This window comes from Musca domestica, unplaced genomic scaffold (assembly GCF_030504385.1).
Source record: "Musca domestica strain aabys unplaced genomic scaffold, Musca_domestica.polishedcontigs.V.1.1 10, whole genome shotgun sequence".
NCBI lineage: Eukaryota > Metazoa > Arthropoda > Insecta > Diptera > Muscidae > Musca > Musca domestica.
The window spans coordinates 6,057,149-6,084,979 of NW_026712115.1; the positions used below are offsets into that span (position 1 = coordinate 6,057,149).

General features: G+C 37.7%; 1 protein-coding gene across 2 annotated transcripts; it reads right to left on the bottom strand.

Moving 5' to 3' along the window:
* Positions 1 to 1,482: 1,482 nt before the first annotated feature.
* Positions 1,483 to 27,539, bottom strand: LOC131803906 (uncharacterized PE-PGRS family protein PE_PGRS54-like). Of its 2 annotated transcripts, XM_059125806.1 has the most exons (4): positions 27,209 to 27,539; positions 4,232 to 5,009; positions 2,614 to 4,173; positions 1,483 to 2,565 (listed from the first exon to the last, which is right to left on the bottom strand). In XM_059125806.1, exons 1-4 carry the CDS (start codon positions 27,227 to 27,229, stop codon positions 1,943 to 1,945), a joined length of 2,982 nt encoding a protein of 993 aa, XP_058981789.1. In that variant the 5' UTR covers positions 27,230 to 27,539; the 3' UTR covers positions 1,483 to 1,942. The 2 variants fall into 2 exon arrangements, with proteins under 2 accessions (XP_058981789.1, XP_058981782.1); XM_059125799.1 differs by having other exon boundaries at positions 1,483 to 4,173.
* Between the last annotated feature and the right edge of the window lie 292 nt (positions 27,540 to 27,831).

Below are 27,831 nucleotides of genomic sequence, written 5' to 3' on the forward strand. Positions count from 1 at the left end.
TGAATTAAACATTTGGTAATATTTTTACAGCTAACAAAACTAAGTAGTTAGGATATCAGGATATGATATACAGATCGCATTTATGGTCCGATCCTTACGAAATTTTGCATGGGGATCAGATGAGGGTCAGAATAGAAGCCTACTCTTTCTGGAGATGATCGCCATATATTTAGGGGTTGAAATGGACCAAAAAACTGCAAAATTGTCAGCAGGTCGTAATTATCGCCCGATCCTCACGCACATTTGAATGGGGGTTACCGGACATTGCAAAAGCCAAGCAGTTTTGGATGGCCATCCAAAAATATTCAATGTGTGAAATAGTTTGCCAACTTTTGTAGACAAAATACGAAAATGTCCATTACAGTGACTTCTTCGTTAACGCTGATTTAGTTGAAGAATATAGTCAAATGGCTGTATCTCATATAGATGCGTTTCAGTCAAAAACCAATAATAAATGTTAATCTTTTGCCACTTCTAAGAGATTTTGGGTGTTTGGGAAATATTGGTTCGAGATCTAGGAAGACCATTTACGTGCAACATCTACCAATAAATTGGAAATGAGCAAATTAGTTTAAGTTGCTATTATTCGAAAATTAGAGAACGAAACCTGATGGTTTTCTTTTATTATTTGTCACAATATCTTGTGGAATTCTTTCGAGTATCTCGCCTATATAAACTGTATCGTTTATTATAGTGTTGTAGAGTATTTAACGGTCGGCCCCGCTCGACTGTAGCCTTTGCTTACTTGTTTATGCTGATTTCGTTGACGAATATAGCCAAATATCGAAGACAACCAAAACATATAAATGAGTATAAATTTAGAATACAGAGAGAACTCTTATTTTTGGAGATGATCGCAAAATATTTAGGGGTTCAAATGAACCAAAAATAGAAAAAAATTCCTGATCAGACAATTGAAGCCAATAAACACGCCTGAGAAGAGAGTTAAGGACAGCGAAGAAGTCTAGCATTTTGGATGACCATTGAAATATATTTAGCTGTAAAATGGACCACAACAACTAACAGCAAGATGAAGTGCGTAAATATTGGGCAAATATTCTTGGTCCAAATGCTAAGGGTAATATGTGGACACTGCTCCGTGACATAATTTTAAAAGCGAAATCTTCCAAAATTCGATTTGGACATAAGGGGGCTTCTAATATATTGGTGTGTTGTAGGGTATCACATGGTCGGCCCCGCACGACTATAGCCTTTGCTTACTTGTTTAAATATTTTATTAATTTTTTTATTTATTTGTAAATCATTAAAGTTAGTCTATTCAGAAACCCTCCATATTTCATGTTAAATTGGAAATTTCTAACACCTATCGATAGCTTAGTAACAAAAAATATTATTTGCTAGAAAAATTCTGCAATTGCTATCCCAAATGGTGACCTCATTGTAATACAAACCTTTGTATCCGCTACCTTCCAAATATGTACATCCTATATTGTTAAATATTTTTTATTATTATTCATTTGCATTTGTTATACATTCGAACTTAATTATATTTACATAAAATTTGGCAAATGCTGCTTCTGTGCTTTCAAAGGATTTCACGAAATCTCACCTTAATCAAATTTTGAAATCGCTCACTAGCCATATTCTCACGATGAACAAAAGAAAAACAACAGAATTTAACAATGATTTACTTATTACACTAAAGTTCACATAAAACAAAATGAGAAAACGAATAAACACAAGGACTTCTTAAAATGAACATCGGTAGGCTAATGATTTGTTTAAATGAAGTTACTTAAATTAATTAACGCTTGAACTTGAGTATTGTAGTATAGTGTAGTGTAGGAGGTATGAAAATATAATTTTTTTGCAATATCGGGTAAGTTAAAGTAAAGTAAATTAGTATAGGGGCTTAGATGCTACGAGTATTTGTGGCAGATATCGTTGCATTGAGTACTGAGGCTTAAAGAGTGATTGAGATTTAATAGTTGTAACCAGTTTGGGGATTAAAATCGCCACTTGGATGACCACGACCCGGCAAGCCTGGCGCAGGACCCGAACCACCGGCTCCACCGAAACCTCCAGCGCCACCACCAGCTCCTTTACCACCGGCACCAGCACCGCCACCAAAACCGCCAGCGCCACCAGCTCCAGCGCCACCTCCTCTACCACCAGCACCGCCACCGGCGCCACCACCACCACCACCAAAACCGCCTGCACCACCAGCACCAGCACCTTTACCGCCAGCACCTCCCGCACCACCACCGTAACCACCAGCACCACCACCACCAAAACCGCCTCCAGCGCCAGCTCCACCACCTCTTCCACCGGCTCCACCAGCACCGCCACCGAAGCCGCCGGCACCTCCACCACCAAAACCGCCACCGGCGCTTGCTCCGCCTCCTTTTCCACCGGCACCACCGAAGCCACCGGCACCTCCTGCACCACCTCCATAACCACCAGCTCCTCCTGCTCCGCCTCCTCTACCAGCGCCACCACCTGCACCAGCACCTCCGCCGGCACCACCACCAAAACCGCCTCCAACACCAGCCCCACCTCCTCTTCCACCGGCTCCACCAGCACCGCCACCGAAGCCGCCGGCACCTCCTCCTTTTCCACCGGCACCACCGCTACCACCGAAGCCACCGGCACCTCCTGCACCACCTCCATAACCACCAGCTCCTCCTGCTCCGCCTCCTCTACCAGCGCCGCCACCTGCACCAGCACCTCCGCCAGCACCTCCGCCGGCACCACCACCAAACCCGCCTCCAACACCAGCCCCACCTCCTCTTCCACCGGCACCACCTGCACCGCCACCAAAACCACCAGCGCCACCGGTACCGCCTCCTTTACCACCGGCACCGCCAAAGCCACCGGCACCACCAAAACCACCGGCGCTTCCTCCGCCGGCGCCTGATCCGCCTCCATAACCACCTGCGCCCGCTCCACCGCCTTTGCCAGCTCCACCACCAGCACCACCGCCACCACCATAACCTCCGCCTGCACCGGCGCCTCCGCCACGACCTCCAGCACCACCGGCGCCGGAACCACCGCCAAATCCGCCGGCACCTCCTGCGCCAGCTCCACCTCCTCTACCAGCACCGCCACCGGCTCCAGCGCCACCTCCTCCAAATCCACCGGCTCCACCGCCTTTACCAGCACCACCACCATAACCGCCGCCAGCACCGCCACCTCCTCCTTTACCGCCAGCTCCGGCGCCACCGCCAAAACCACCAGCCCCGGAACCACCGCCGAATCCGCCGGTACCTCCTGCGCCAGCTCCACCTCCTCTACCAGCACCGCCACCGGCTCCAGCGCCACCTCCTCCAAATCCACCGGCACCACCAGCACCGGCTCCCCCGCCTCTACCAGCACCTCCACCTGCCCCAGCGCCACCACCATAACCGCCACCAGTACCGGCACCTCCACCTCTACCAACAGCTCCGGCGCCACCGCCAAATCCGCCGGCACCTCCTGCGCCAGCTCCACCTCCTGCGCCAGCTCCACCTCCTCTACCAGCACCGCCACCGGCTCCAGCGCCACCACCTCCTCCATATCCACCAGCACCACCATCACCGGCTCCACCACCTCTACCAGCACCGCCACCGACACCTGCACCAGCGCCACCACCATAACCGCCGCCAGCACCGGCACCTCCTCCTCTACCACTAGCTCCGGCGCCACCGCCAAAACCACCAGCCCCGGAACCACCACCGAATCCGCCGGTACCTCCTGCGCCAGCTCCACCTCCTCTACCAGCACCGCCACCGGCTCCAGCGCCACCTCCTCCAAATCCACCGGCACCACCAGCACCGGCTCCCCCGCCTCTACCAGCACCTCCACCTGCCCCAGCCCCACCACCATAACCGCCACCAGTACCGGCACCTCCACCTCTACCACCAGCTCCGGCGCCACCGCCAAAACCGCCGGCACCTCCTCCGCCAGCTCCACCGCCTCTACCAGCACCTCCGCCTGACCCAGCGCCACCGCCATAGCCGCCTCCAGCACCGGCGCCACCAGCACCACCTGCGCCAGAACCACCGCCAAATCCTCCGGCTCCACCACCTCTACCAGCTCCACCTCCTGCTCCTCCACCAAATCCACCACCTGCGCCGGCACCTGTTCCACCGCCTCCACCTCTACCGGCACCACCTCCTGCTCCGCCACCACCATATCCGCCAGCTCCGGTGCCACCACCGGCTCCACCAAAACCTTTGACACAACAAACATTTTATTATCCTTGATTTTCAACACATTTCGATATACTTACTTCCAGCACCACCTCCACGTCCAGTTCCACCGCCTCCGCCTCCGCCACCACCTGCACCTGCACCTGAACCAGTTCCACCAATGAAACCACCACCAGGTGCCGGTTGAATTCCTTGGGCAGCCAGAGCCTTTGCTATCGCCTCAGGTATTGGAGGAGGAGTTGGTAACAAATCTCCTTGTGGTTGGAAACCATTTTCATCGGCGGTATAAGCAACTTCTATCACCTGACCATCGGGCGCAGTATATGAATATGTACCCATCACTGAGGGAATTTCATTGTCAGATCCTTTATTTTTAACTGTGCCTTCTTCCTCAGCCTTTATGCCATTACCCGTTTCGTAGCTAAAGCGATAGTTGCCATCGCCATCATTTTCATTTACAAAGGATAGAATTGGAATGACTGGTCCAGCTGGTGCAGAGGGGCCGGAAGGTGCACTGGGCCGCGCTCCTGGACCACTACCACCGGAGGGTCCAAATGGTCGACCTGGGCCACCTGCACCGGAGAAACCTCCAAGGCCATTGTTGCCGCCACCGCCACCTCCGCCTCCAAATCCCCCACCGCCACCACCGCCTGCACCTCCTCCACCACCTCCGCCACCACCTCCGCCAGCGCCGCCACCACCACCAAATCCACCTGGCCTGCCTCCTGGTCCACCACCGCCTCCTGGACCTTGAAGACCAGGACCACCACCGGCCGTGGCAGCATTAGGTGGGGGCGGAAGGTATCGATTATCTAAGCGGGCACCATGAGCTAACGTCAGCAGTATCATCAAGAATGGCTGCAATGATAAAACAAAACGAAAACCATTTAATTTGCATTTTCATATCTAAATCATGTTTGAGAGTTTATCTTAGATTTCGATATCCAACAAAAAACAACAAAAAAAATATTTATTTTTACGAGTTGCCCAGGGTTTTCATGTCAGCTTGGCATTAACAACATGGCATTGCTTAAATTTACAGGCTATGCATTAACCATAGATAACCATCCTAAAGAAGATGGAGAAATAAAAGCCATTGAAACATTGCGAGCCGATTGCCAAGCTGCACATCTGTCCGTATCTGTCTGTCTTCTGGTAAATGTCAATTTGATGCTATCGATACGGAAAGACGAGTTACAAACTGACGAGTGCGATGTTAATAAAAATTTATTCGAAAAATATTCATAAAACAATTATGACCAATAATAATTTACCAAAAAAAATATTATTTTATTTAAGATGCCGACAATGGGAAATCCGTATGTGAAGATACAATTGAGAAGTGATTAGAACGTTATCTATGACATTATCTTTTTTACAAAATAATAAATAATTAGAGGATTATTTTGAATTCCGTTAAGCAAATGTAGTCAATTAACTATAGGTATATTCTTGAGTTGTCGATTAAGTTTGGAGCAGATTTTTGTTGCCCTGGGGATGGTATGAACTTTAGTGTCATTATTAAGCTATTCTAAAATGTTTCTATAGAGGTGTGATATTCACAAATAAGAAAGCATCAGTCTCAAAATTGCCAACAGATATACACCCATTTCATAAGGTCCGTGAGGTTTTTCCGCAACTTTTTTAGGGAAAGTACAAAATAAGTTTTTCAGTTAATTTCTCCTTTCGACACAGGATCTTATATTAATAAAAATTTTGAGGCATGAGAAGTCTGACTACACATTAAATTAAAAATGTTGGACTTTGTGGGGTGAGGACCTTAAGGAGTGGAACGATTTTCCTTATTTTCTCAACTCAAGTGCGAGCAATATCGAATACGACCTTGGCTTGCTAATTTCTTTTATAATGTTGACATTTTGTGCGAGAGTTAGCAAAAGGGGCGAACCGATTGCATCCATCTCAAACCCAAGCTTGATAGATACTACGATATTCCAAATGTGGACGAAATTGAATATACCCTTCGAAAGCTATTGTGGACACCAGCCAGTAAGACAGACTAACTGATGGGCGGACGGACGCCGCTAGATCGATTCCAAACGACCGCAAAAATCCATTCAACAAATATTGAAAAATGAACTTACACAGCAACAGAAAGAAAATAGACTCAAAAGAACTAAAAGTTGTTTTGCTTGGCCGAAAGTGGTGCACTGCCGAATTTGGTTTCCTCAGATAAGAAAACTTTCGTTTTTCACAAGTTAGTAAACCAACAAAATGATCGTGTTTACTTGCCAAAGAGGTCAGCTGAAAATGTGCACCTTCGGTTGGCCACCAGAACCCAAGCGTCGGCCATGGTGATGGTGTGGACCGCCGTGGTATCAGAATAAATGCCGAATATTATCGCGAAAATATTCTGAAGGGCGTATTAAAACCTTGGGCACGCAAACATTTTGGCCGCAGACCATGGCCATTCCAACAGGACTCAGCACGTGCCACCAAAGATTGGTTACAAAATGAGGTTCCTCGCTTCATTTCCAGCGCAAAATGGCCACCAAAATCTCACCTCAATCTCAATCTCAACGGTACCAATCCGTTGGACTATTGTTTCTAGAGTATTTTGGAAAGCAGATTTGGCACTAAAAAAATCCCAAATACAAATACGATGCAATGCAATGCAGTTGTAACCCACTATTTTGAAGACCTCGAGAAAAACTATTTTAATCAAGGGATAGAATTGCTAGAAAAGCATTGAACTAAGTGTATTGAAGTTTCAGGGGATTATATTGGAGATTTAAACTTTTTTTCATTAATAGGCTAAGAAGTTTCCGAATTTATATTTATAGTTATTTTTCGTATTGATATATATATTTTTTTTGCCTTTTTGATGAAATTTTATATGTCCCTCGTTTCAGTTTAGTTAAACACAAATAGAGTTTTAGAGACTCAAATACGTAACGAAACTCTCCCATCACTTTGGGTCATTAACATTAAGTTCCTGGTCTGTCGACTTAAAGTCTACCGAACATTTAGAATATGCACACACATATGACAATGCATATATTCATCTGCCTGCTTGTCATGAAATGCAACAATGACCTCTGAAGTATTTTGATTTTTAATTGAAATAACATTGTATTGAGATAATGCATGCAAATGTTAACTTCTGTTTGGCATGAATGAATATTTGCAATGTAATGCTCGAAGATAAGTCGACGTAAGTTTTTTGTTGTTGTCTATAAAAATTACACTGTTTCCAAATTTTGTACTCAAGTTTCTATTTTAGACTAATAAAATTAAGGATGAATGTGAAAAGGAGTTTTTTTGGACTACCAACAATTAATCTAACCTCATAATGAGTCAAAAATTATGTAATCCAAAAATTGTGAAGGTCCACGTTTAGGTTTAGACCCCATATAACATTACCCACCGATTTGAAGTGTTTAGCTGCATTTTAATTCTGGTGTTGTTAATGGGTACCTCATGTCCTTGCAACATAATGTAAATATGGAGTCATTGAAATTGATAATAGCTACCGTAGAACCTTCCCTCCATATTATTTATTTAGAGGATTTTTTGTTTTGAATCGATTTTGCTGAAATTTAACATTCGTGTTTGGGATAGGGTAAAACATGGATGTGTTTTGTTTTGTTTTGTCAACATTGAGTATGTTTTGGCATTTTGGATTCTGAATACAATATAAACCTTCTTGCAAAAAATTGACAAAAAAACTTCTCTCTGTGGTATACCTCCCATATAAAGGTACCTCCACATTTTCCGTAATTTAAAGGTTAAAGTATCATTTTAAAACACGAATAGGGTCCACAGATGCAGATATATGCAGCTGAAACCAATTTGTGGTAAATTAAACACTTTTTTCCAGTAATATGGGAAAAATGTTGAGAGTGTCAAGGATTGCCCTGGAAAGTTGATATTAACCTCTTTTTAAGATTATGATGCGAAAAAATGCTAAAGAAAGGGGAACTCTTAGAGTTTATTTCTCCTGTAAGTAGTAGTGAATATGTATATGTCTTCGAGGAAAAATTATCGATAGAACCATTAAACATAACATTCAATCTAAAAATGATAGATAAAACACTCACATTTAATGATGAAATGACTATACTTCAATAAGTACATCAAGTTTCTTCGAAATCATAAAAAATAATTCAACATTCTCTGCTTTGGGTTGCTAAATCCAATTTTAATAGCATAACAAGTAACCAGTAAAGAAAGTCCTATTCATACTAGGCATTCGACAACAATGATATTTGGTACAAGATATCTTATAGAAAAACCTTTGCCAAATTTTATCAAGAACGAATAAGATTTGGATGTTGCTCCCATATAAATCCTTAATCCGAATTCAGGTTTATTGTGCAAGTAGTGGCTAATGAAAGGGAGTGAATTTCGGGACGTACATTTCCATTTTGTGCAACTCGGCTCCAATATATATATTTTTAATATAATCATTCTCGAGGTGATATCATTTGTTATTTTATATAAAAGATTAAAATGTCTCCGTCAAATTTAGTGAAAATCGATTTAGAATTGGATATACCTCCTATATATTAGTTCCCTCTGAAATCAAACTTGGAGCAGTTATAGTTTGGTTTCACAGGAAACTAATATATAGGTAGGTAGGGACATAATTCTAACATTCTGCAATATTTTTTCAAAAAGTATCTATATAATTTTCTAAAAATTTGGTGTAATTTGTAGGATTTCGAAATTTTATTTGATATACTCGATATGGCTATGCTAAACCAGAATTTTACGATGATCGGAAATATCTACATCTTTATGGATAATAACCAAACCAATCCATTAGCATTAGTTTTGGTATTATAAAACCCGCTTAACACATTTAACGTATTTGTGGCATATTTTTGGAAAGATTAAAGTTTTCTTTGCCATGGAAACAGTGTATTTATTATCCGCTCATGGTAAAGGTCATTCTTTAATCGTTTTGTCTAAAATGTATGAAAATACCATATCAATAGGTACGGTTCTTCTTCTACTTCTTTTGCAGATTAAAGCAAACGCAATCAACAACATATACAGCTATTGAAGTACCCTTTACCCCACCTGCTGCAAATGTTCCGTTTCATGAAGGCTTCCCTGCAACTAAAGTGCAGTGGCATGTTAAAGATTTCTTTTATTTCAATTGTTAACTGCAATTGGCAATTGTTGTTAAAGATGACTGCATACCAACTATGTAACAGCGGTATGACGTTATTTAGTTGGGAATGGCGCTGATGATGATGGTGATGATAGCGATGACCCAGTCACAAAACGTGCTGTTCATTACTAGCCCAGTTTGTTGCCATTGTTTAATGTGTCGGAAATTCCCTTCACTTTTTCTTGAGATGCGCGATGTTTTTTTTTTTCGAAGCTAAATTTCAGCTTATTACAACGCTGATAGTGATGATCTTTTGGATTGAAATGTACTTTAATTCGCTCCCTCTCTTTCTCTCTCTCCCACTCTCTTTGTAAAGACATCCAATGATATTGATTTCTAACTTAACTAATTTAGAATTATTAAAATTCGACATTTAATTATTCGATTTTAATTGCAGGTTGTGAATTTGTTTTTAATTCCGTCTCGTTGATTGAAGATGTTTTGTGAGTCAAGTGTAATGAGTCTAGCAACAAATTCCAAATTACGGAACTAATTGGGTTTGGTATTTGAAAAATGCAAAAAAAAGTAATGAAAATTCAGAACACGTGTCTGATTCTCGGATTAGATTATAAATATTATTTAGAATTTTACGGAATATGAGTCATAATCTATGTACTAGATTATAGATGTGTACATGAACATCGGCAGTAATTTGAAGCTGTATGATATGATATAAATGAGGTAGGACTGATGAACCAAAGGTTTTATGCAAATTTGAACAATATGTCCAGCAAAAGTACTAAAATCCTACTACAGTTGGATAAAGGTACGGTAAGAAATTCGGTATGAAAAGGAAGTAGGGTTGTTATAAGGAATTTGTTTTGGAAATGTGTATTATGTGTGAGAACTGCAAAATTGATACAATTTGGTTTTGGGTGAATAGAAGAAGGTGGAATGTTAAAATATATATAGAAAGAGTACTATCTAGAAATGTGTTCAATAAGTTCACGAAAATTACTTAATGGTATAATGAATTGTATCAAGATAACTGTGAATGCGATGCGTTCAGATGGGGAGTCGAATTTGAAAATTACTACTACGTGTACGAAAACTATTTATTAAGTGGTATCAAATTTGATTTAGAATGTATGAAAAGAACTAAAATTGTACCAAATGTGCTAAATGATAATAAAATTCCTCTTTGTGTAGGAATAGATCTGAACTTAAGAATTCTGCTACGAAGGTAAATGTGGGTTAGACATTGTACAAGGGAATTTTCAAGGGCCAAGGGAATGTTGTAGAGCATCAAATGGTCGGCCCGGACCGTTTATAGCATTTGCTTGCTTGTCTATTGTACAAAAGAATTCCCCGGATTTTTATACGAACCAACTTGGAAAGGAGGGTATATTAACTTTGTCATTCCGTTTGTAATATCCCTAAATATTCATCGTAGACCCCATAAAGTGTATATATTCATAATCAGAATAAAATTCTAAGTCGATTGACGATATCCGTCTGTCTGTCTGTTCAAATCACGATACAGACCACATTATTTAACAACATTAGACCTTCAAAATTTGGCAGAACAATATGTATTGTGTCTAGGATGGTTAGAAATGAAAACAAGTAAGCAAAGGCTACATTCGAGCGGGGCCGACCGTTGAATACCCTACAACACTATAATAAGTGATACAGATTATATAGGCGAGATACTCGAATGAATTCCACAAGATATTATGACAAATAATAAAAGAAAACCATCAGGTTTCGTTCTATAATTTTCGAATAATAACAACTTAAGCTAATTTGCTCATTTCCAATTTATTGGTAGATGTTGCACGTAAATGGTCTTCCTAGATCTGGAACCAATATTTCCCAAAGACCTATAATCTCTCAGAAGTGGCAAAAGATTAACATTTATTATTGGCTTTTGACTGAAACGCATCTATATGAGATACAGACATTTGACTATATTCTTCAACGAAATCAGCGTTAACAAAATAGTAGGAAGTGCGTCTTTCCTGTATTTGTGGATTCTCCAAAAAGTCACTGGAATGGACATTTTCGTATTTTGTCTACAAAAGTTGGCAAACTATTTCGCACATTGAATATTTTTGGATGGCCATCCAAAACTGCTTGGCTTTTGCAATGTCCGGTAACCCCCATTCACTTGTGCGTGAGGGTCGGGTGATAATTACGACCTGCTAACAATTTTGCAGTTTTTTGGTCCATTTCAACCCCTAAATATATGGCGATCATCTCCAAAAAGAGTAGGCTTCTATTCTGACCCTCATCTTATCACCATGCAAAATTTCGTAAGGATCGGGCCATAAATGCGATCTGTATATGATATCCTGATATCCTAACTACTTAGTTTTGTTAGCTGTAGAAATATTACCAAATGTTTAATTCAAAATGAAAATATGCCAAAAATATGACAAAATTGAAAAAATATGAGAAAATGTTAGAAAATCAATATTTTCATCTTTAGAGAGATATTTTTATGTCATTTTTTTAGACGTTTTTTCTTTCCTGCCAAGAGGCCATTCTGAATTAATGAGAACTGTCGAAATCAGTTCAGCCGTTCTCGACATATAAGAGATCTTTCAAGCATATCTTCTTTGATAGACATATATATCGCACATATTTTGCTATATGTCCGATTTGTTGGATGTTAACATCAATGTAAAGGTCAGAAGTAACCTTGTGATGGCTTTGTGATTTCGCCGGGATTTAAATGTTCGCGGTTTAATGAAAAATTTTGAATTTTTTCAACACAAAATATATGGTCTATTTTACCCGCTAAATATTATCCGATGACCACCCAAATTGGTAGGCTTCTTCCCCGCCCTAAACTCTAGCTACATGCGATTGGTCTATAATTGCGACCTGTATAGCTACTGCAAAATCCGACATTTTTTCAGTTTTTGGTCCATTTCGACCCCTAAATATTATGCGATCATCTCCAAAAGAAATAGGGTTCTATTCTGACCCTAGCCCCACCTCCATTCTAAATTTCGTGAAGATCGGGCCATAATTGCGACCTGTAGAGTGATTACAAATTAACATGGACAGACGGACAGACGGACGGACGGACATACATAGCTAGATCGACTCAGCTCGGCGAGATAGGAAGATCCATAAATACTTTCCTATGTGGGAAATCAATATTTCGTGGTGTTACATAATTTTTGGCCCAATCAAACTTATAATACCCCCAACACATAGTGTTGTAGGGTATAATGAGATATATCGGTACACGTTTTGGTATAGCCACCGTTATTCGGTATTTCGACCGACACAGATTTGTTAAAAAATTAGTATATGTAGTTTTAGCTTAGTATATGTGTTCTAGTTTCACACGTTTTGGTATAGCCCCCATATAACGGTAGCTCCCGATATTCGATATTTTGATGATTTTTGCCACATTTTTCCGGATTTGTCTAAAAATTGGAATTTGTTGGTCAAAATGGTTTATAGCTACGGTAGCGAAACATTGTATGTATAGTTTAACGTTTCCGTATAGCCCCCCATATAACGGTACCTCCCGATATTCGATATTTGGATAAAAATTGGTATTTGAAGTTCATAATGGGTTCTAGCCCGGTGGCAGAACATTGAAAAATTATTTCCAAGTTTTCCATATACCCGCCGATATTCGGTATTTTGATAATCATAGTCACATTTACACAAGATTTGGTACAAGATTCGGTAGATGACAATCCTTGAAGTATAAAATTGCGTATAGAGGTCTTACTTTTATATAAAAATGTTTCCTTTGCCCTAAGTTGGTGGGCATTGAAAGTTCGGCCTTAACTTAATGTTTTTTTACTTGTTTTCAGTAAGATTGCCGAGAGAACTAAATTGCATGGATTCCAAGGATGTTTAACTCGAATATTTTTTAATCATCAAAAATGGGAGACGCGTGGTGTTAGGGTTTAGTGTTTCGTATGGTCGTGGAATAATATAACCAAAAGGTTTATTTAACTGCGAATATTTTTAATACTGAAAGTCACTTCAGAGATATATTGGAGATGTAAAAATATATACAGGAATCGTCATTTTCTATTTTTTTAATTCCAATTAGCGTTTGCACTAGAGCTTTTTGCCGGGTTAATCTCCTTATTGAGGATTTATTTGACGTATTTTTTACAGTGCAATTAAATAATATTCAAGGCATTTTAAAAATTTCTCAAAATTTCTGAATTTCTTGTCTTTTATCTCTGCACCTTAATATCTTGACCATAATTTGAGAAGCGAGCTTAATTCCCACACAATGCTTTGGACACATGAATGCTTACAATCAATTTCAACCATGTACCCATTAACATTAAATTAAATCTATAAATTAATTCGCCTTATTATTTATTTTTTAATTCTATTTACACCTTTTGTTTATAAAGTAATATTTTTCTGTTGATTCCTTTGGAATTTTATATTCATGTTAAAATTGTTCGGTAATTACATTGCATGATGGCGCGACATTCGTCAACTGTGCCATTCATCGCGTTATTGAACAGCTTTGCTGCCATGATTTAGTGAATCTTCTGACAGCATAAAGAGCACTTTGACTTTGACTCTGGTCTGGTCCATCAAACAAAACAGTTTCCGAAGAACAAAATGTTAAAACCCGAAGACTTCATAAATTATATTACCACGTTTGAGTGAGGTGAATTGAAAGAGATTTCTAAGCGGGCAATGGAATAAATCAAAAAGAACAACATTTTGACAAACCTAACAGAGGGGCAGAATACAATTGGAAAAGTGCAAACAATCGTTTATGTCTAAGGTATGGTGGCAGAGAGTCACCGAGCAGGCTGGTAGCATCAGCATCTGCCGCAATGAACTTTGACATTTGTGATTTTTTGCGGCGATTACAGTTTTGTCATGTGCATAGCCTGACATTCGATGATTTACTAGTTTGGAATCGCCTAACGGCCAACATTCGGCATAACACGTCGTTGTAGCTGTCGGTGATCTTCTTTTGGCTTCCTAAGCCTTAGAGAATCGCAACATAATTTCAATGAACGGTCGAGCATCTTCCATAAATGTCGCTGAAAAATTGTTGGGACCAGTGATGATGAAAAAACACATTCAAAAATCGTGCGAACTTTTAAAGTGTGGAAATTGATTATTGTCAACGTTCGATTCATTAACGGCCCAACTACCTGGTGTTTCCTTTGATGGTGAAGTTTTTGTTTCTCCTTTTTTGTTTTCTTTTCGTTCGTTGGACAATATCGCATTTTTGGCCAAGTGTTAATGAAGCTGCTTATGCTGTTAGCAGCATAAGTAGCCATATCTGGATGTCAAGTTGAAGTTCAAATATTGTTGATGTCTAGCCATTCGTTCAGGCGAGACGAAGAGCATTGTTTCTGATGCCAAGCGGATCTTATCCAGTTGAAGCCGTTAAAGGTCATTCGGCTTGTCGATCGAAATCTAAATTAAATTGTAACCAGTAAGGAAAGCTCAAAAGTCGGGCGGGGCCGACTATATGATACCCCACACCACTATGCATATTTAGTAGAGCTCTCGTAAAAAGGTTTATACAGGGCATTTCAGAGCTCTATGAGATATTTGGTACAAAATCAAAATCTATCTAATTCTATCGTGCATTTTACGAACTATAGCTATCTCTGAACCGGGTTTCTCCAAATTTTACGTATTCTTCTTCTTCTTCTAGACTGGTGATTTGCGCTGATATTGACCATTTTGTGCACATTTAACCCGAAATCGGATGAAGATACATATGAGAGCTATATCCAAATCTGAACCGATTTCGATAAAATTTAAAACAGCTATTCCTGTGCTCCATCTAATACCTGGTACCAAATATCACGGTTGTGGAGTGAATATTACGAATGTATGGGACTAAAATTCTAAATCGGATGAAACATATATATGGTTGCTATATTTATATCTGAACCGATTTTCACTAAATTTGATAAAACTGCTTCTAGGCTGAATTTGGTCCGATGTACTAAAATTCAGTCCATTTGGACTTATATCGGCCATTTGGTGCACAATTAACCCGAAATCGGATGAAGATATATATGGGAGCTATATCCAAATCTGAACCGATTTCGATAAAATTACAAACATCTTTTTCTGGGCTGCATCTTATATCTGGTACCAAATATCATTCTTGTGGAGTGCATATTACGAATGTGAGAGGCTTAAACACCAAATCGGATGAAAGATATATATGGGAGCTATAGCTATATCTAAACCGATTTTCTCCAAATTTGATATACTTGCTTCTAGGCCGAACTCGGTTGGGTGTGCCAAAATTCAGGTAATTTGGACTGATAGTGGACATTTGGTGCACATTTAACCCGAAATCGGATGAAGATATATATGGGAGCTATAGCTGTTTCTGAACCAAATTTGTTGTATTTGCTTTAAGGCTAATCTCGGTCACATGTGCCAAAATTCGGGCCATTTGGGCTGATATTGGTCATTTGGTGGTCAATTAACCCGAAATCGGATGAAGATATATATGGGAGCTATATCCAAATCTGAACCGATTTCAATAAAATTTAAAACAGCTATTTCTGTGCTCCATCTAAAACCTGGTACCAAATATCACGGTTGTGGAGTGCATAGTAGGAATGTGAGGAACTTAAAGATCAAATCGGATGAAAGATATATATGGGAGCTATAGCTATACCTGAACCGATTTTCTCCAAATTTGATATACTTGCTTCTAGGCCGAACTCGGTTGGGTGTGCCTAAATTCAGGTAATTTGGACTGATAGTGGATATTTGGTGCACATTTAACCCGAAATCGGATGAAGATATATATGGGAGCTATATCTAAATTTGATCCGATTCTCACCAATTTCAATAGGGTTCGTCCTTGGGCCAAAAAAATATTGTTTGGAAAATGTCATCTCAATCGGATAATAAATGCGACCTGCATTTTGTTCACAAGAATACATGGACAGACGGACGGACGGACGGACGGACGGACAGACGGACGGACATGCATAAATCGACTCAGAAAGTGATTTTATGAAGGTTCTCAAAAGTAACTATGGGTCTATCTCGTTTCCTTCTCCATGTTACAAACAAATGCACAAAGACATAATACCCTTACCACTATGTGGTGTAGGGTATAAAAAGAACAAATTCATGTTCCACAGAACACCTTCAGATGTCTCAATAGAGATGGTCGTCATTGAAATGAAGTGATTTGTATATTTTCTAGTTTCACAAAGATATGTTTCGAAAAAGGTTAACAAATGGCTCCATAAATATTTAGTACTCTTGTTAGTTTGTGCGATTTTTATGATCAGTCAACATAAATGTTCAAATGACATGAAGAGTCTATTCGAGCATGGTCATCTTAACTATGTGTTTGAAATTGGATTTTGAATTGGTAGAAGAACAGAAATTAAATTAGAGCTCAAGCTAATTTAGTTGCTTTAAGGTTTTCTACTGCCTAACAAAGGAAAAATGTCAGCATCCAACAAAATCTTCGACATTTTTTTAATAAATTTTGCCGATATAATCTCGGTGGAGTATATGTATCCTTGATCAATGTAAAATTCTTAATACATCTATCGATGTCCATTAGTCTATTTTAATCACGCTAAAATTCGAACGAATTGAGAAAGACGGCACATATGACAAAATACAGCAGGACATGTTCTTAATTGGGCCGTGTCGGTCTCTTATATAACTTAAACTCTGCATAACAAAGCTGTTTCGAATTCGGCATTAAGAATTCAAATATAGGTCTACGTGTTCCAATAGTCCCCATATAACTGTATCTACAGGTATTCAATGATGTAATGATTTTAGCCACATAATTCATGGGGTCTTCTTGGGAGCTCAAATTGTGTTTTTGATGTTCGCAAGACGAAGTCTTCACGTTAGTAGATTCACCTGCATATTGTTACCAATATTGAAAGGACAATAGTTGAACAAAGTTATACCTTATACATCATGCATATTCAACAGTTCTTCCCGTAACAAATATATCTTTTATTGGGAATTTGTGCGAAGTAAAGAAGGACTTTTAATAGATATGACAAGTAAAGAAGCCGTAAGTTCCGCCGGGAAGATCTTTGGAAATAATTTGGCAATTTCCCAAAAAATAAAACCTTTAACAATTCTTTTAAAATCTTAAAAATACCAAATGTAGCCGTTATATTAAGGTCTATACGACGACGAGGCCCTGCATGGGCAAATTTTGTCATAAACCATTACAATACTCAAATGCGAGACTTGAATAAAAAAAATTCGGAGATTAATGTAGCTAAAATCATCAACATACCGGGAGGTACTGTTATATTGGGGCAATACGAATACGGTGACTTGCATAGACAATTTTCTATCGTAGGCTGTAGTACTCATTACGACCTTAAATACCAAATGTGAAACATTTCCGGTGATTATGTCGCTTAAATCACCAAAATACCGAAAAATGTCGCTAAAATACATGCTATGGTAGAGGGTATAAAAAACATAAAAATCACAAAAAGCAGCAGTATAGTTCTACAAAAAATACTCTATAGTCGTTAAATCTTATGATCTAGGCTGCCAATTGACGGATCCTTACCGTAAAATAAAATTTTCACCGAATTCGCCTCTCAATAATCAATTTTTAAACGTGCTGTGTGGCACCGATTTCGACCAAATTTGGCACAAGTATTTCAAGATTGTATCTGACAAATATAGTACTATTTAGTATAACAATAGTAAGGATTTCCAAAATCAGCTCCTTCTTTCAACCACAGACACCAACAGTGATATCCATATCAAATGTCAGGATTTCTGCTCTATTCCTTGACCTATTATCAAATTTAATATTATTTTGCACTTTTCGTACAATTATAGTTTACATTTTCAAAAACACCTCCACCTCTCAAGACCAGGTACCATCAGAGACATCAATATCAAACTTCGGGATTCCAGCTCTATCCCTTCACCCAATACCAAATTTAGTAACGTTTAGTACGCATATTCAAAACAATCTATATCTCTTCATCCCAGATCCACTAACAGTGATACAAATTTATTTTTATTTAGTAATTTTCGTAAGTTTATTGTACACATTTCAAAACCACCTCCACATCTTAATTTCAAATACCAATAGATACCTCAATATTAAATTTGAGGATCTCAGTCCTAGACAAATACCAATTTTGGTACTTTTGGTAAAAATATACTCCAAATCTGAATCACAAACATCATCAGTAATCTAAATATAAAATTTGAGAAATTTATCTCTATCACTTCATCCAATAGCAAATATAGCACCATTCAATATTTTTCGTTCAATTATAGTACACATTTCCTAATATAGTATTATGTAGTACTTTTTGTGCAGTTGTAGCACACATTTCCATAACAACCTCTTTATTGAAACCCTACAAACAACAGGGATCCCAATACAAAATTTAAAAAATTCCTGCTTCACACTAAACCAAAAAGTTCCAAATTTTGTACCATTTAGTACAGTTCGCACACTTAGTACACGTTTCCAAAACCACCCTTATGCATCAAACTTATATTCCAATCCAAATTCGATACTTGTAGTTTAAAATGGTTTCTACAACTTGTGTCAGAGAGCTCAATCTTCCGAATGCTTGGAATCTTCAGTTGGCGTCTACTGACGTATCTATTGGGATTTGGTGACTCGAGGGGCCTAGGAACCCTCCGATATGTTCAATTTTGAAGTACTACCATTTCTGTTGCACTCTTCGAAATGATTTTTAAAGGTGGCTCCAGTATATGACCGATTGAATAGATATATGTGTTAATATCTAAATAATATTCTTATAAACGTCTAATATATACTTATTATACCCTACACCACATAGTGGTAAGGGTATTATGTCTTTGTGCATTTGTTTGTAACATGGAGAAAGAAGCGAGATAGACCCATAGTTGCTTTTGAGGATCGCCATAGAATCACTTTCTGAGTTGATTTATGCATGTCAGTCCGTCCGTCTGTCCATGTATTCTTGTGAACAAAATGTAGGTCGCATTTATTATCCGATTGAGATGAAATTTTCCAAAAAACATTTGTTTGGCCCAAAGACGAACCCTATTGAAATTGGAGATAATCGGTGAAAAATTAGATATAGCTCCTATATATATCTTCGTCCAATTTGCCTTTTATTGTGCACCAACCGTGTAATATCAGCCCAATTAGTATGGAATTTCGCACATACAAGCAAATTAGGCCTGAAAATAAGTATGCCAAATTTGATCGAAATTAGTTCAGATATAGCTATAGCTCCCATATATATATGTTCATCCTATTTGTTATTTTTGTCCTACTGCAAATAAATTATTTTCTTACGGGAGCTATACTAAATATGCATAGTGGTGTAAGGTATCAATAGTCGGCCCTGCCCGACATTTAACTTTTCCTTACTGTTTTTTTTTTTTTTTTTTTTTTTTTTTTTGGGACCAGGAATCCGTAACTTTATCAGGCTTTGGAATTTTTGCCAATATTTCCATAACAATGCTTGAAACATTTGTACGTAGCTCTTTTTGCAGGAATTTCTTGAAATAATTGCCAACTTCGGGCAGGAAATCCAAATTATATTCTGAAATAAAAGATAAAAACCAACAAAACTAATAAGTGCATTTTTTCCTGTCCCATCCTTATAAACATTACAATTTTGCTCCACTATCAAATACACGCTTTATTTCATAAAAACAAAATTAATATAAAAAGACTGATTATTTTGCAAAAACAAATTTTGTCAAAATGTTTAAAATTTGTGAGGGACCTGGTTGAGGATCAAATTGCACTTTTACACTTGATCTAAGTATTTGGACTAATCCCACATATGTTGAGTGTTATGAATTACCAAAATATTATTATTTTTTGTGAGGAGATACCAGACAGAATAGGCCAATATTTGATATTTTCGCACCTTACCACAATTTGATACAAAAATTCCTCAAATTCATTTGGACACAGGTGTACCAAATAGAGCCAGCGACAGACAAACATACATTTTTCTTTGCAATATGAATTCTGTGAACAAAATCTGAACATTAACGAAATACATACATATTTAATTAAAATTACATTTGACTTTGTTTAACATCTAATTTTCTCACATGCTTAGAAGAATCGAATCGAAGAGATGCACATCCATAAATTTTCATAAGAATTGATTTAAATTTGCATTTTTCCAAAGTACCCTCCGATGTATTTGTTTGTGGCACAGAATCCACAAAGAAACATTAAATTCCACTCCGTGGCTGGCATGCAGTGACAGACATGACAGTAATAATGCCAGGCGATGACAATGACAACAACAACATAGTCGGGACGACAAACTTAAAATGTAGGTACACGAAATATTTTTTATAGCTTCTTCAAACGATAGATGACATTTAAAATCCCATTTATATTAAATGCAACAAACATCAACAACAACAACTAAAACAATACCACACAACGTTTATATTTAACAAAAAGAAACAACAACAACAACTACTACTACTATCTTCACAACGATCATTATTCCCATAAGGCTTCATAGACAGAGCAAATTCAGGCTATAAGACCCCCGCTATTTATGCAGCCAAAACTATTCCAAGTGGCTGTGAAGGCACAGGCTCGTAATCAGGTTTAAATGTTTAACAAATATTGTTGTTGTTGCAGTAGCCTCTGCTGCTGCTTTGTAGCATTGCTTCAAAACACAAGAAATGAAGAATGCCTCAAGTCAGTGGCTTCTTTTTGAGCCAAGAAGCTACAGTAAAGTCGTGACCTGTAACTTTTTTGGGTTTGACTTAAGGTTTTCCAGTCATGCAATGGCGATCATGGAGAAACGCCTATACCTTACCAATCCTCCCTTCTACGATTTTTCACAACTTTGTACAACACCTCTTTGCAAGGAATTGGACCAGACACATAAATTTTGAATTAATCAGTTGCTGTTGTTGTTGCTATTCTTTTTTGATAACACCCACCACTCATTGTACGACCCAGTGCCGTTTGTTATCCAATGTAACTGTGAGCTGGCCTCATCGAAGTTGGCCAAGATCATAAATCATGCAAATCAGTTCAGTTTAGTATAACAAATAGATTTGATCGTCAGGGTATTCTATTCCATGGCAAGTTGATCATCTTGATAGGGAGTACCGGTATCAAATAACCATTGCATCTAACAAGGTAATTTGCAATTTGAGTGCAGCAAGATGCAGTTGGAAAAGGTTTTGAAAAAAAACTTAAAAAAATGATCTCAATTAAGGGCAACAACTAATCTACCAAATTAAAACGTGCATTATTATGAGAGCAGCATGATTTTCAAATTTCCACAACATTGCAATGAAGTTGGTGTGAACAAGAGAAATGTGTTTCATTTCGGATGGTCGTTATGTTGGTCTGGTTAGTTAAGCAGAAATGTTATATCCTGATTTTTAGGTAGGAATTTTAAATTAGCATATTTTGTAAAACTACTATAGCATTGCCATATAAGTATTAGTTTTAAATTTACAATTCTGGTGTTATCGCTAAAAACTCTTTTTGAATTTTGAGGATAATTTTTAAATAATAAAAATTCTTTAAGACTTTTATATGTAAAATTTGTTTAACATTTTTTGTCCTACAACACTATGTGTTGGAGCTATTATAAGTTTGATTGGACCAAAAATTATGTAACACTTCGAAATATTGCTCCAAGACATAAGAAACTATATATGGATATTCCTGTTTCGCCGAGCTGAGTCGATCAAGTTATGTATATCCGTCCGTCCGTCTGTCCATATTATGTTGTAATTACGCTACAAGTAGCAATTATGACCAGATCCTCATTATTTTAGTATGGAGGTGGAGTTAAGATTAGAGTAGAAGTCTATTGCATTTGGAGATAATCGCAAAATATTTAGAGGTTGAAATGATCCAAACACAGAACATTTTTCTGCTGGGCTGGTTTCGATAGACCATAACATTTATATAAAAAATATATTTGTATTTCGGGTATTTTAGGTAATTTTTATTTTGAAACGCTACAAGAATCATATAGGGCTACCTTTTGGTACATCCCTTATATTTTTTTTCTTTACAGGAGAATTTTGCATCCACTTAAATGAGTTAAGGCGTTCTTTCATAGTCTGCTGAGCATTTCCTGAAATTACTTTTTTGATAGAGAATATTTCACTAAAGTGTAATTTTTATAGTTTATTTAAGGGCCAGACCTAAAACGATCCCAATGAGTTAAAAACGAAAAACCTTTTATTATTAGGTAAGAAGGAGATCCGCGAGGTAACAGTCATCTTTACGGTGAACCCATGCCTACAAGCTCATCTGTACAAGATAGGATGTGCAGATAACAGCATATGTAGGGCATGCGGGGAAGATGACGAAACATTGGAACATTTTCTCTGCCAGATCCAAATTCTTAGGGAACGACTCCATACCAGACCTTAATCAGATCATGGTAAATGATTTAAAACAGTTAAGAAATTTCATAAAGGGAACCGAATTTCAAATATAAAAGAAAACAAGAGGCCTATACTGGCTTAAGTGTATGTCCAACAGGGCATGCGGCGAAGGGGTGAAACCCTCTTTTCAACCTAACCTATATCGAGCATCATAAAGGGTCCTAAAGTCTTTTAAACAAATTAAATTATGAATTAAAAATCGCAAAATTGCTTGATCCTGTATTTTTGATAAATCTATGTTGCAGATAGAACACAAATAGTTAAATTTTAATGAATTTCTTAAGGTGTTGCTAAGGTTCATAATCGTGCTTTTAAAAAATCAGGACTTCCTAAACAATCTTTCAAAACGATCCGAAACCTAAATTGTGAAATTTTAAGGATTTCAAGGTGTTATAAAGGACACAATTAAATCGTAGATTTTTACAGAATTTTTCTAGTTTTCCGAAGTGTGAATTTCTTGTTATATATTCTAGGATGTTCTATTTTCTCAATCCTGACTTTTTAATACCCTCCACCATACCTAGCATGGAGGGTATATTAAGTTCATCATTCCGTTTGTATCTCATCGAAATAATAATTTTAGACATAACAAAGTATATATATTCTTGATCAGCATAAAATTCTAAGACGATGTCCGTCCGTATGTACGTCGGTGTAATCACGCTAGGGTCAAAACGAATAAATGTAGGATGCTAAAATTTTGCGCAGATTAGTCTTTTGTCAGCAGGCAGGTCAAGTTCGAAGATGGACTATATCGGTGCACGGTCCATATAACGGTACCCCCCGATATTCGGTATCTTCGTATAGCCTCCATATTCGGTATTTTGATTATTTTTAGCGACATTTTCCCCGGAATTGTTTCAAATTTCGTATTTAGTGTTCGTAATGCAGGTCCAGTCCCCATTTATCAGTACGTCCCTACATTCGGTATTTTGTTGATTGTTTGAAATTTCGTATTTTATGTTCCTAGTACCTGCCTGCGACAAAAAAAAATTCTCTATGCAGGTCCAGGCCTTCGTATAGCCCCGTTTTTTTTTAAGTTTCGTATTTGAATATTGCAATGGAATATGACAAAAGTTGCCTATGCAGGTCCACGTCTTCGTATAGACCCAAACATAACGTCTATATTTGGTATTTTTACGATTTTAACAGAATTAGCAACGGATTTTCTTCATTTATTTATTTATTTTTTTTTTTTTGAAAATTTCCAAATTTGTTACAAATGGGGTGTTCAATGCTCGGCCCAGCCGAACTTACTGCTTTTTTACTTGTTAAATAAAATTGCATGTCTTTTTAACGTGACTTTTGGAGAAATGTTCGGGGCTTCCTAACGAGTATTCTATATATTTGTTTTTTTTTATACCCTACAACACTATGTGTTGGGGGTATTATAAGTTTGATTGGGCCGAAAATTATGTAACACCTCGAAATATTGGTTTCCCACATAGGAAAGTAGTCCGTCCGTCTGTCCGTCTGTCCATGTTAATTTGTAATCACTCTACAGGTCGTAATTATGGCCCGATCTTCACGAAATTTAGAATGTAGGTGGGGCTTGTACCAGAATAGAACCCTATTTCTTTTGGAGATGATCGCCAAATGTTTAGGGGTTGAAATGGACAAAATACTGGAAAAATTTCGGATTTTGCTGTAGCTATACAGGTCGCAATTATAGACCAATCGACGCGAAATGTCGCATGTAGCTAGAGTTTAGGGCGGGGAAGAAGCCTACTACTTTGGGTGGTCATCGGATAATATTAAGCGGGTAAAATAGACCATATCTTTTGTGTTGAAAAAAATCAAAATTTTTCATTAAACCGTGAATATTTTAAATCCCGGCGAAATCACAAAGCCATCACAAGGTTACTTCTGACCTTTACATTGATGTTATTATCCAACAAATCGGATAATTAGCAAAATATGTGCGATATATATGTCTATCAAAGAAGATATGCTTGAAAGATCTCTTATATGTGGAGAACGGCTGAACTGATTGGCAGGAAAGAAAAAACGTCTAAAAAAATCGCATAAAAATATCTCTCTAAAGATGAAAATATTGATTTTGTAAAATTTTCTCATATATTTTCAATTTTGTCATATTTTTGGCATATTTTCATTTTGAATTAAACATTTGGTAATATTTCTACAGCTAACAAAACTAAGTAGTTAGGATATGAGGATATCATATGCAGATCTCATTTATGGCCCGATCCTTACGAAATTTTGCATGGGGATAAGATGAGGGTCAGAATAGAAGCCTACTCTTTTTGGAGATGATCGCCATATATTTAGGGGTTGAAATGGACCAAAAAACTGCAAAATTGTCGCCCGATCCTCACGCACATTTAAATGGGGGTTACCGCACATTGCAAAAGCCAAGCAGTTTCGGATGGCCATCCAAAAATATTCAATGTGTGAAGGAGTTTGCAACTTTTATAGACAAAATACGAAAATGTCCATTCCAGTGACTTTTTGGAGAATTCACAAATACAGGAAAGACGCACTTCTGACTATTTCGTTAACGCTGATTTCGTTGAAGAATATAGTCAAATGTCTGTATCTCATATAGATGCGTTTCAGTAAAAAAACAATAATAAATGTTAATCTTTTGTCACTTCTGAGAGGTTATAGGTCTTTGGGAAATATTGGTTCCAGATCTAGGAAGACCATTTACGTGCAACATCTACCAATAAATTGGAAATGAGCAAATTAGTTTAAGTTGCTATTATTCGAAAATTAGAGAACGAAACCTAATGGTTTTCTTTTATTATTTGTTACAATATCTTGTGGAATTCTGTCGAGTATTTCGCCTATATAAACTGTATGGTTTTTTATAGTGTTGTAGGGTATTCAACGGTCGGCCCCGCTCGACTGTAGCCTTTGCTTACTTGTTTTTAAATAAATTTTACGGTTCGAAAAGCCTGATTTCTTCTAAGCGAGATTTGCAAGCTATTATTAAAAAAAGTTTGAAGATTCCTATAATTTCAAAATAGTCAATCGTGAACATTTTAATGAATATTGCTAGGCTTACATTTTAAAAGAGTTCTGTGCTTTATTATCAAACTTTTATATACCCTCCACAATTCTATGAAGGGTATATTAGCTTTGTCATTCCATTTGTAACTCCTCAAAACATTCATGATAGACCCTACAAAGTAAATATTTTCTGGATCAGTGTAGAATTCTAAGACGAATTAGCGATATCCGTCTTTCTGTCTGTATGTTGTAATCACGCTATCTTTCGAACAAATTGAGGTTGATGGCTAACATTTTGCACACATGTGTATGTTGCCAGTAGGCAGGTTAAGTTCGCAAATAAGTCATGTCGGTCCACGTTCTCGTATAACCTCTATTTAAAGGTACTTCCAGATATTCGGCATTTTGATGATTTTCTAAAAAAATTTCGTTCATAGGTCCACGTCTTCGTATATCCCCCATATAACGGTACCCCCGTTATTCGGTATTTTGACAATTTTAGCCAAAATTTCCAATTGAATTGTCTGAAAATCCACACAGGAAATTCCTTCTGAGTACGTTACCTCTTGGTAGAGAATTGTCTACATAGGTCCACATTTAACATATAACGATTTGTTGATGATTTTTGCGACATTATTGACCCATATTTTTTTAACTTAATTTTTCGAAATTTGTATGCCAAAAAATTTCGAATGCAGATCCACGTCTTCGTATAGCCCCCACATAACGGTACCTCCTTTTATTCGGTATTTTGATTAAACCACTAATTTTTAAACGACTTCAACACAATTATGCAATTGAGTAACATGCTCTCAATCCAAATTGAATTAGATTATTTAAACATCAACTCGGTACTGACATAGATATATAGATACACAAACTAAAATTGTTGGATATAGTTCTATTTCCAAAATTATTTTAATCTATTTATATACCGGCTCTGAAACTTTAACGTTTTAACTAAAATGTTTACCAAATTTGCTGGTAAAATAGGTCTATTTTTGATATTTTTCTCAAATAACGGTCTCTCCAAATTTAAAGTATTTCGATGGATTTTTTTAATTCCAAATATTGCCAACTCAAGTTCATGAACTTTTACTGAAAAAAAGTTCCATTTTAGGGCTCATATTTAATGTAGCTTCCTTGTAGTGATGACTCCTTATTATTAATAGTTTTAACATTTGCATCCACCATTTGGACCCAATTGGCCGTAATACGACTTTTTGCAGTTTTCGTTAGATGACTGTTCGGTCTACAGAAGAGTTTTAATATCGGTATCGACATTAGCTCCATATAGCGATTCCATCCGATTTTTAGAGGAAAACATTCTCCCAATCTGCTATCCACCTTTTCTATGTGCCATTCAAAAATATTCATCCCTGAATTTAAGTTATTCTATAGCTATTTACTTTGGTATAATTTTGGTTTCCCACGGGGCAGATTTTAGAATGCTCAATTTTTCGATTTATATAGAAATATTTCTTATTCCGATACTATCGAAATTGTTTCTTTAAATAACATTTGAAAATGTTATTAAAAATACACCACACTGCATCACATGCCACCACAATCACTTGTATTCGAAACTCACCACTTGAAAAGTGAGCGCCATATTGCTGTGTTTTTATTGTTGTTTTCCGGAGAGTAATCCTTGTTTCCTTTTTGCACAGATTTTTATTTACAAATATTTTATTTCAAAAACACTTCTTAACACTGACTTCATCACTTTTCTTTCACAAGTAATGGAATTTCATGTGAAATGAAACAGTCTGTTGTCCAATCGAATTTACGAATCACGTAAACCGTAAGTTTGGTTTTGTATATATTTTTTTGGAATCGCGTTCGGGTATAGAGTATTGCAATTGTCTAATGAATTTGAGAACTATTCGCTAGGTTTGTCGTTGTCTATCGAGTGTTGTTGTTAAAACTAATGTGCCATCAAACATCAAAGTACTCTGCCTTTTATACATTTTTCATATTCGCTTTTCATTTTCATTTCTTTCCTTTGTTGTTTGAAGCTGCGCTGGCGTTCCTTGGCAATGTTTTAGATTTGCCGATTTTATTGATGGCGTTGCAGCTGCTGCTGCAGCAACAACAGCAACAAGTAAAACAATACATGTTTGTTGTTGTTGTAATCGTTGCAGCTTTTTAACTTGGCGCCCAACAAGAATCATTGTAAACAAAGCCGGATCGTAGAACTGCACTCAGAGTAAC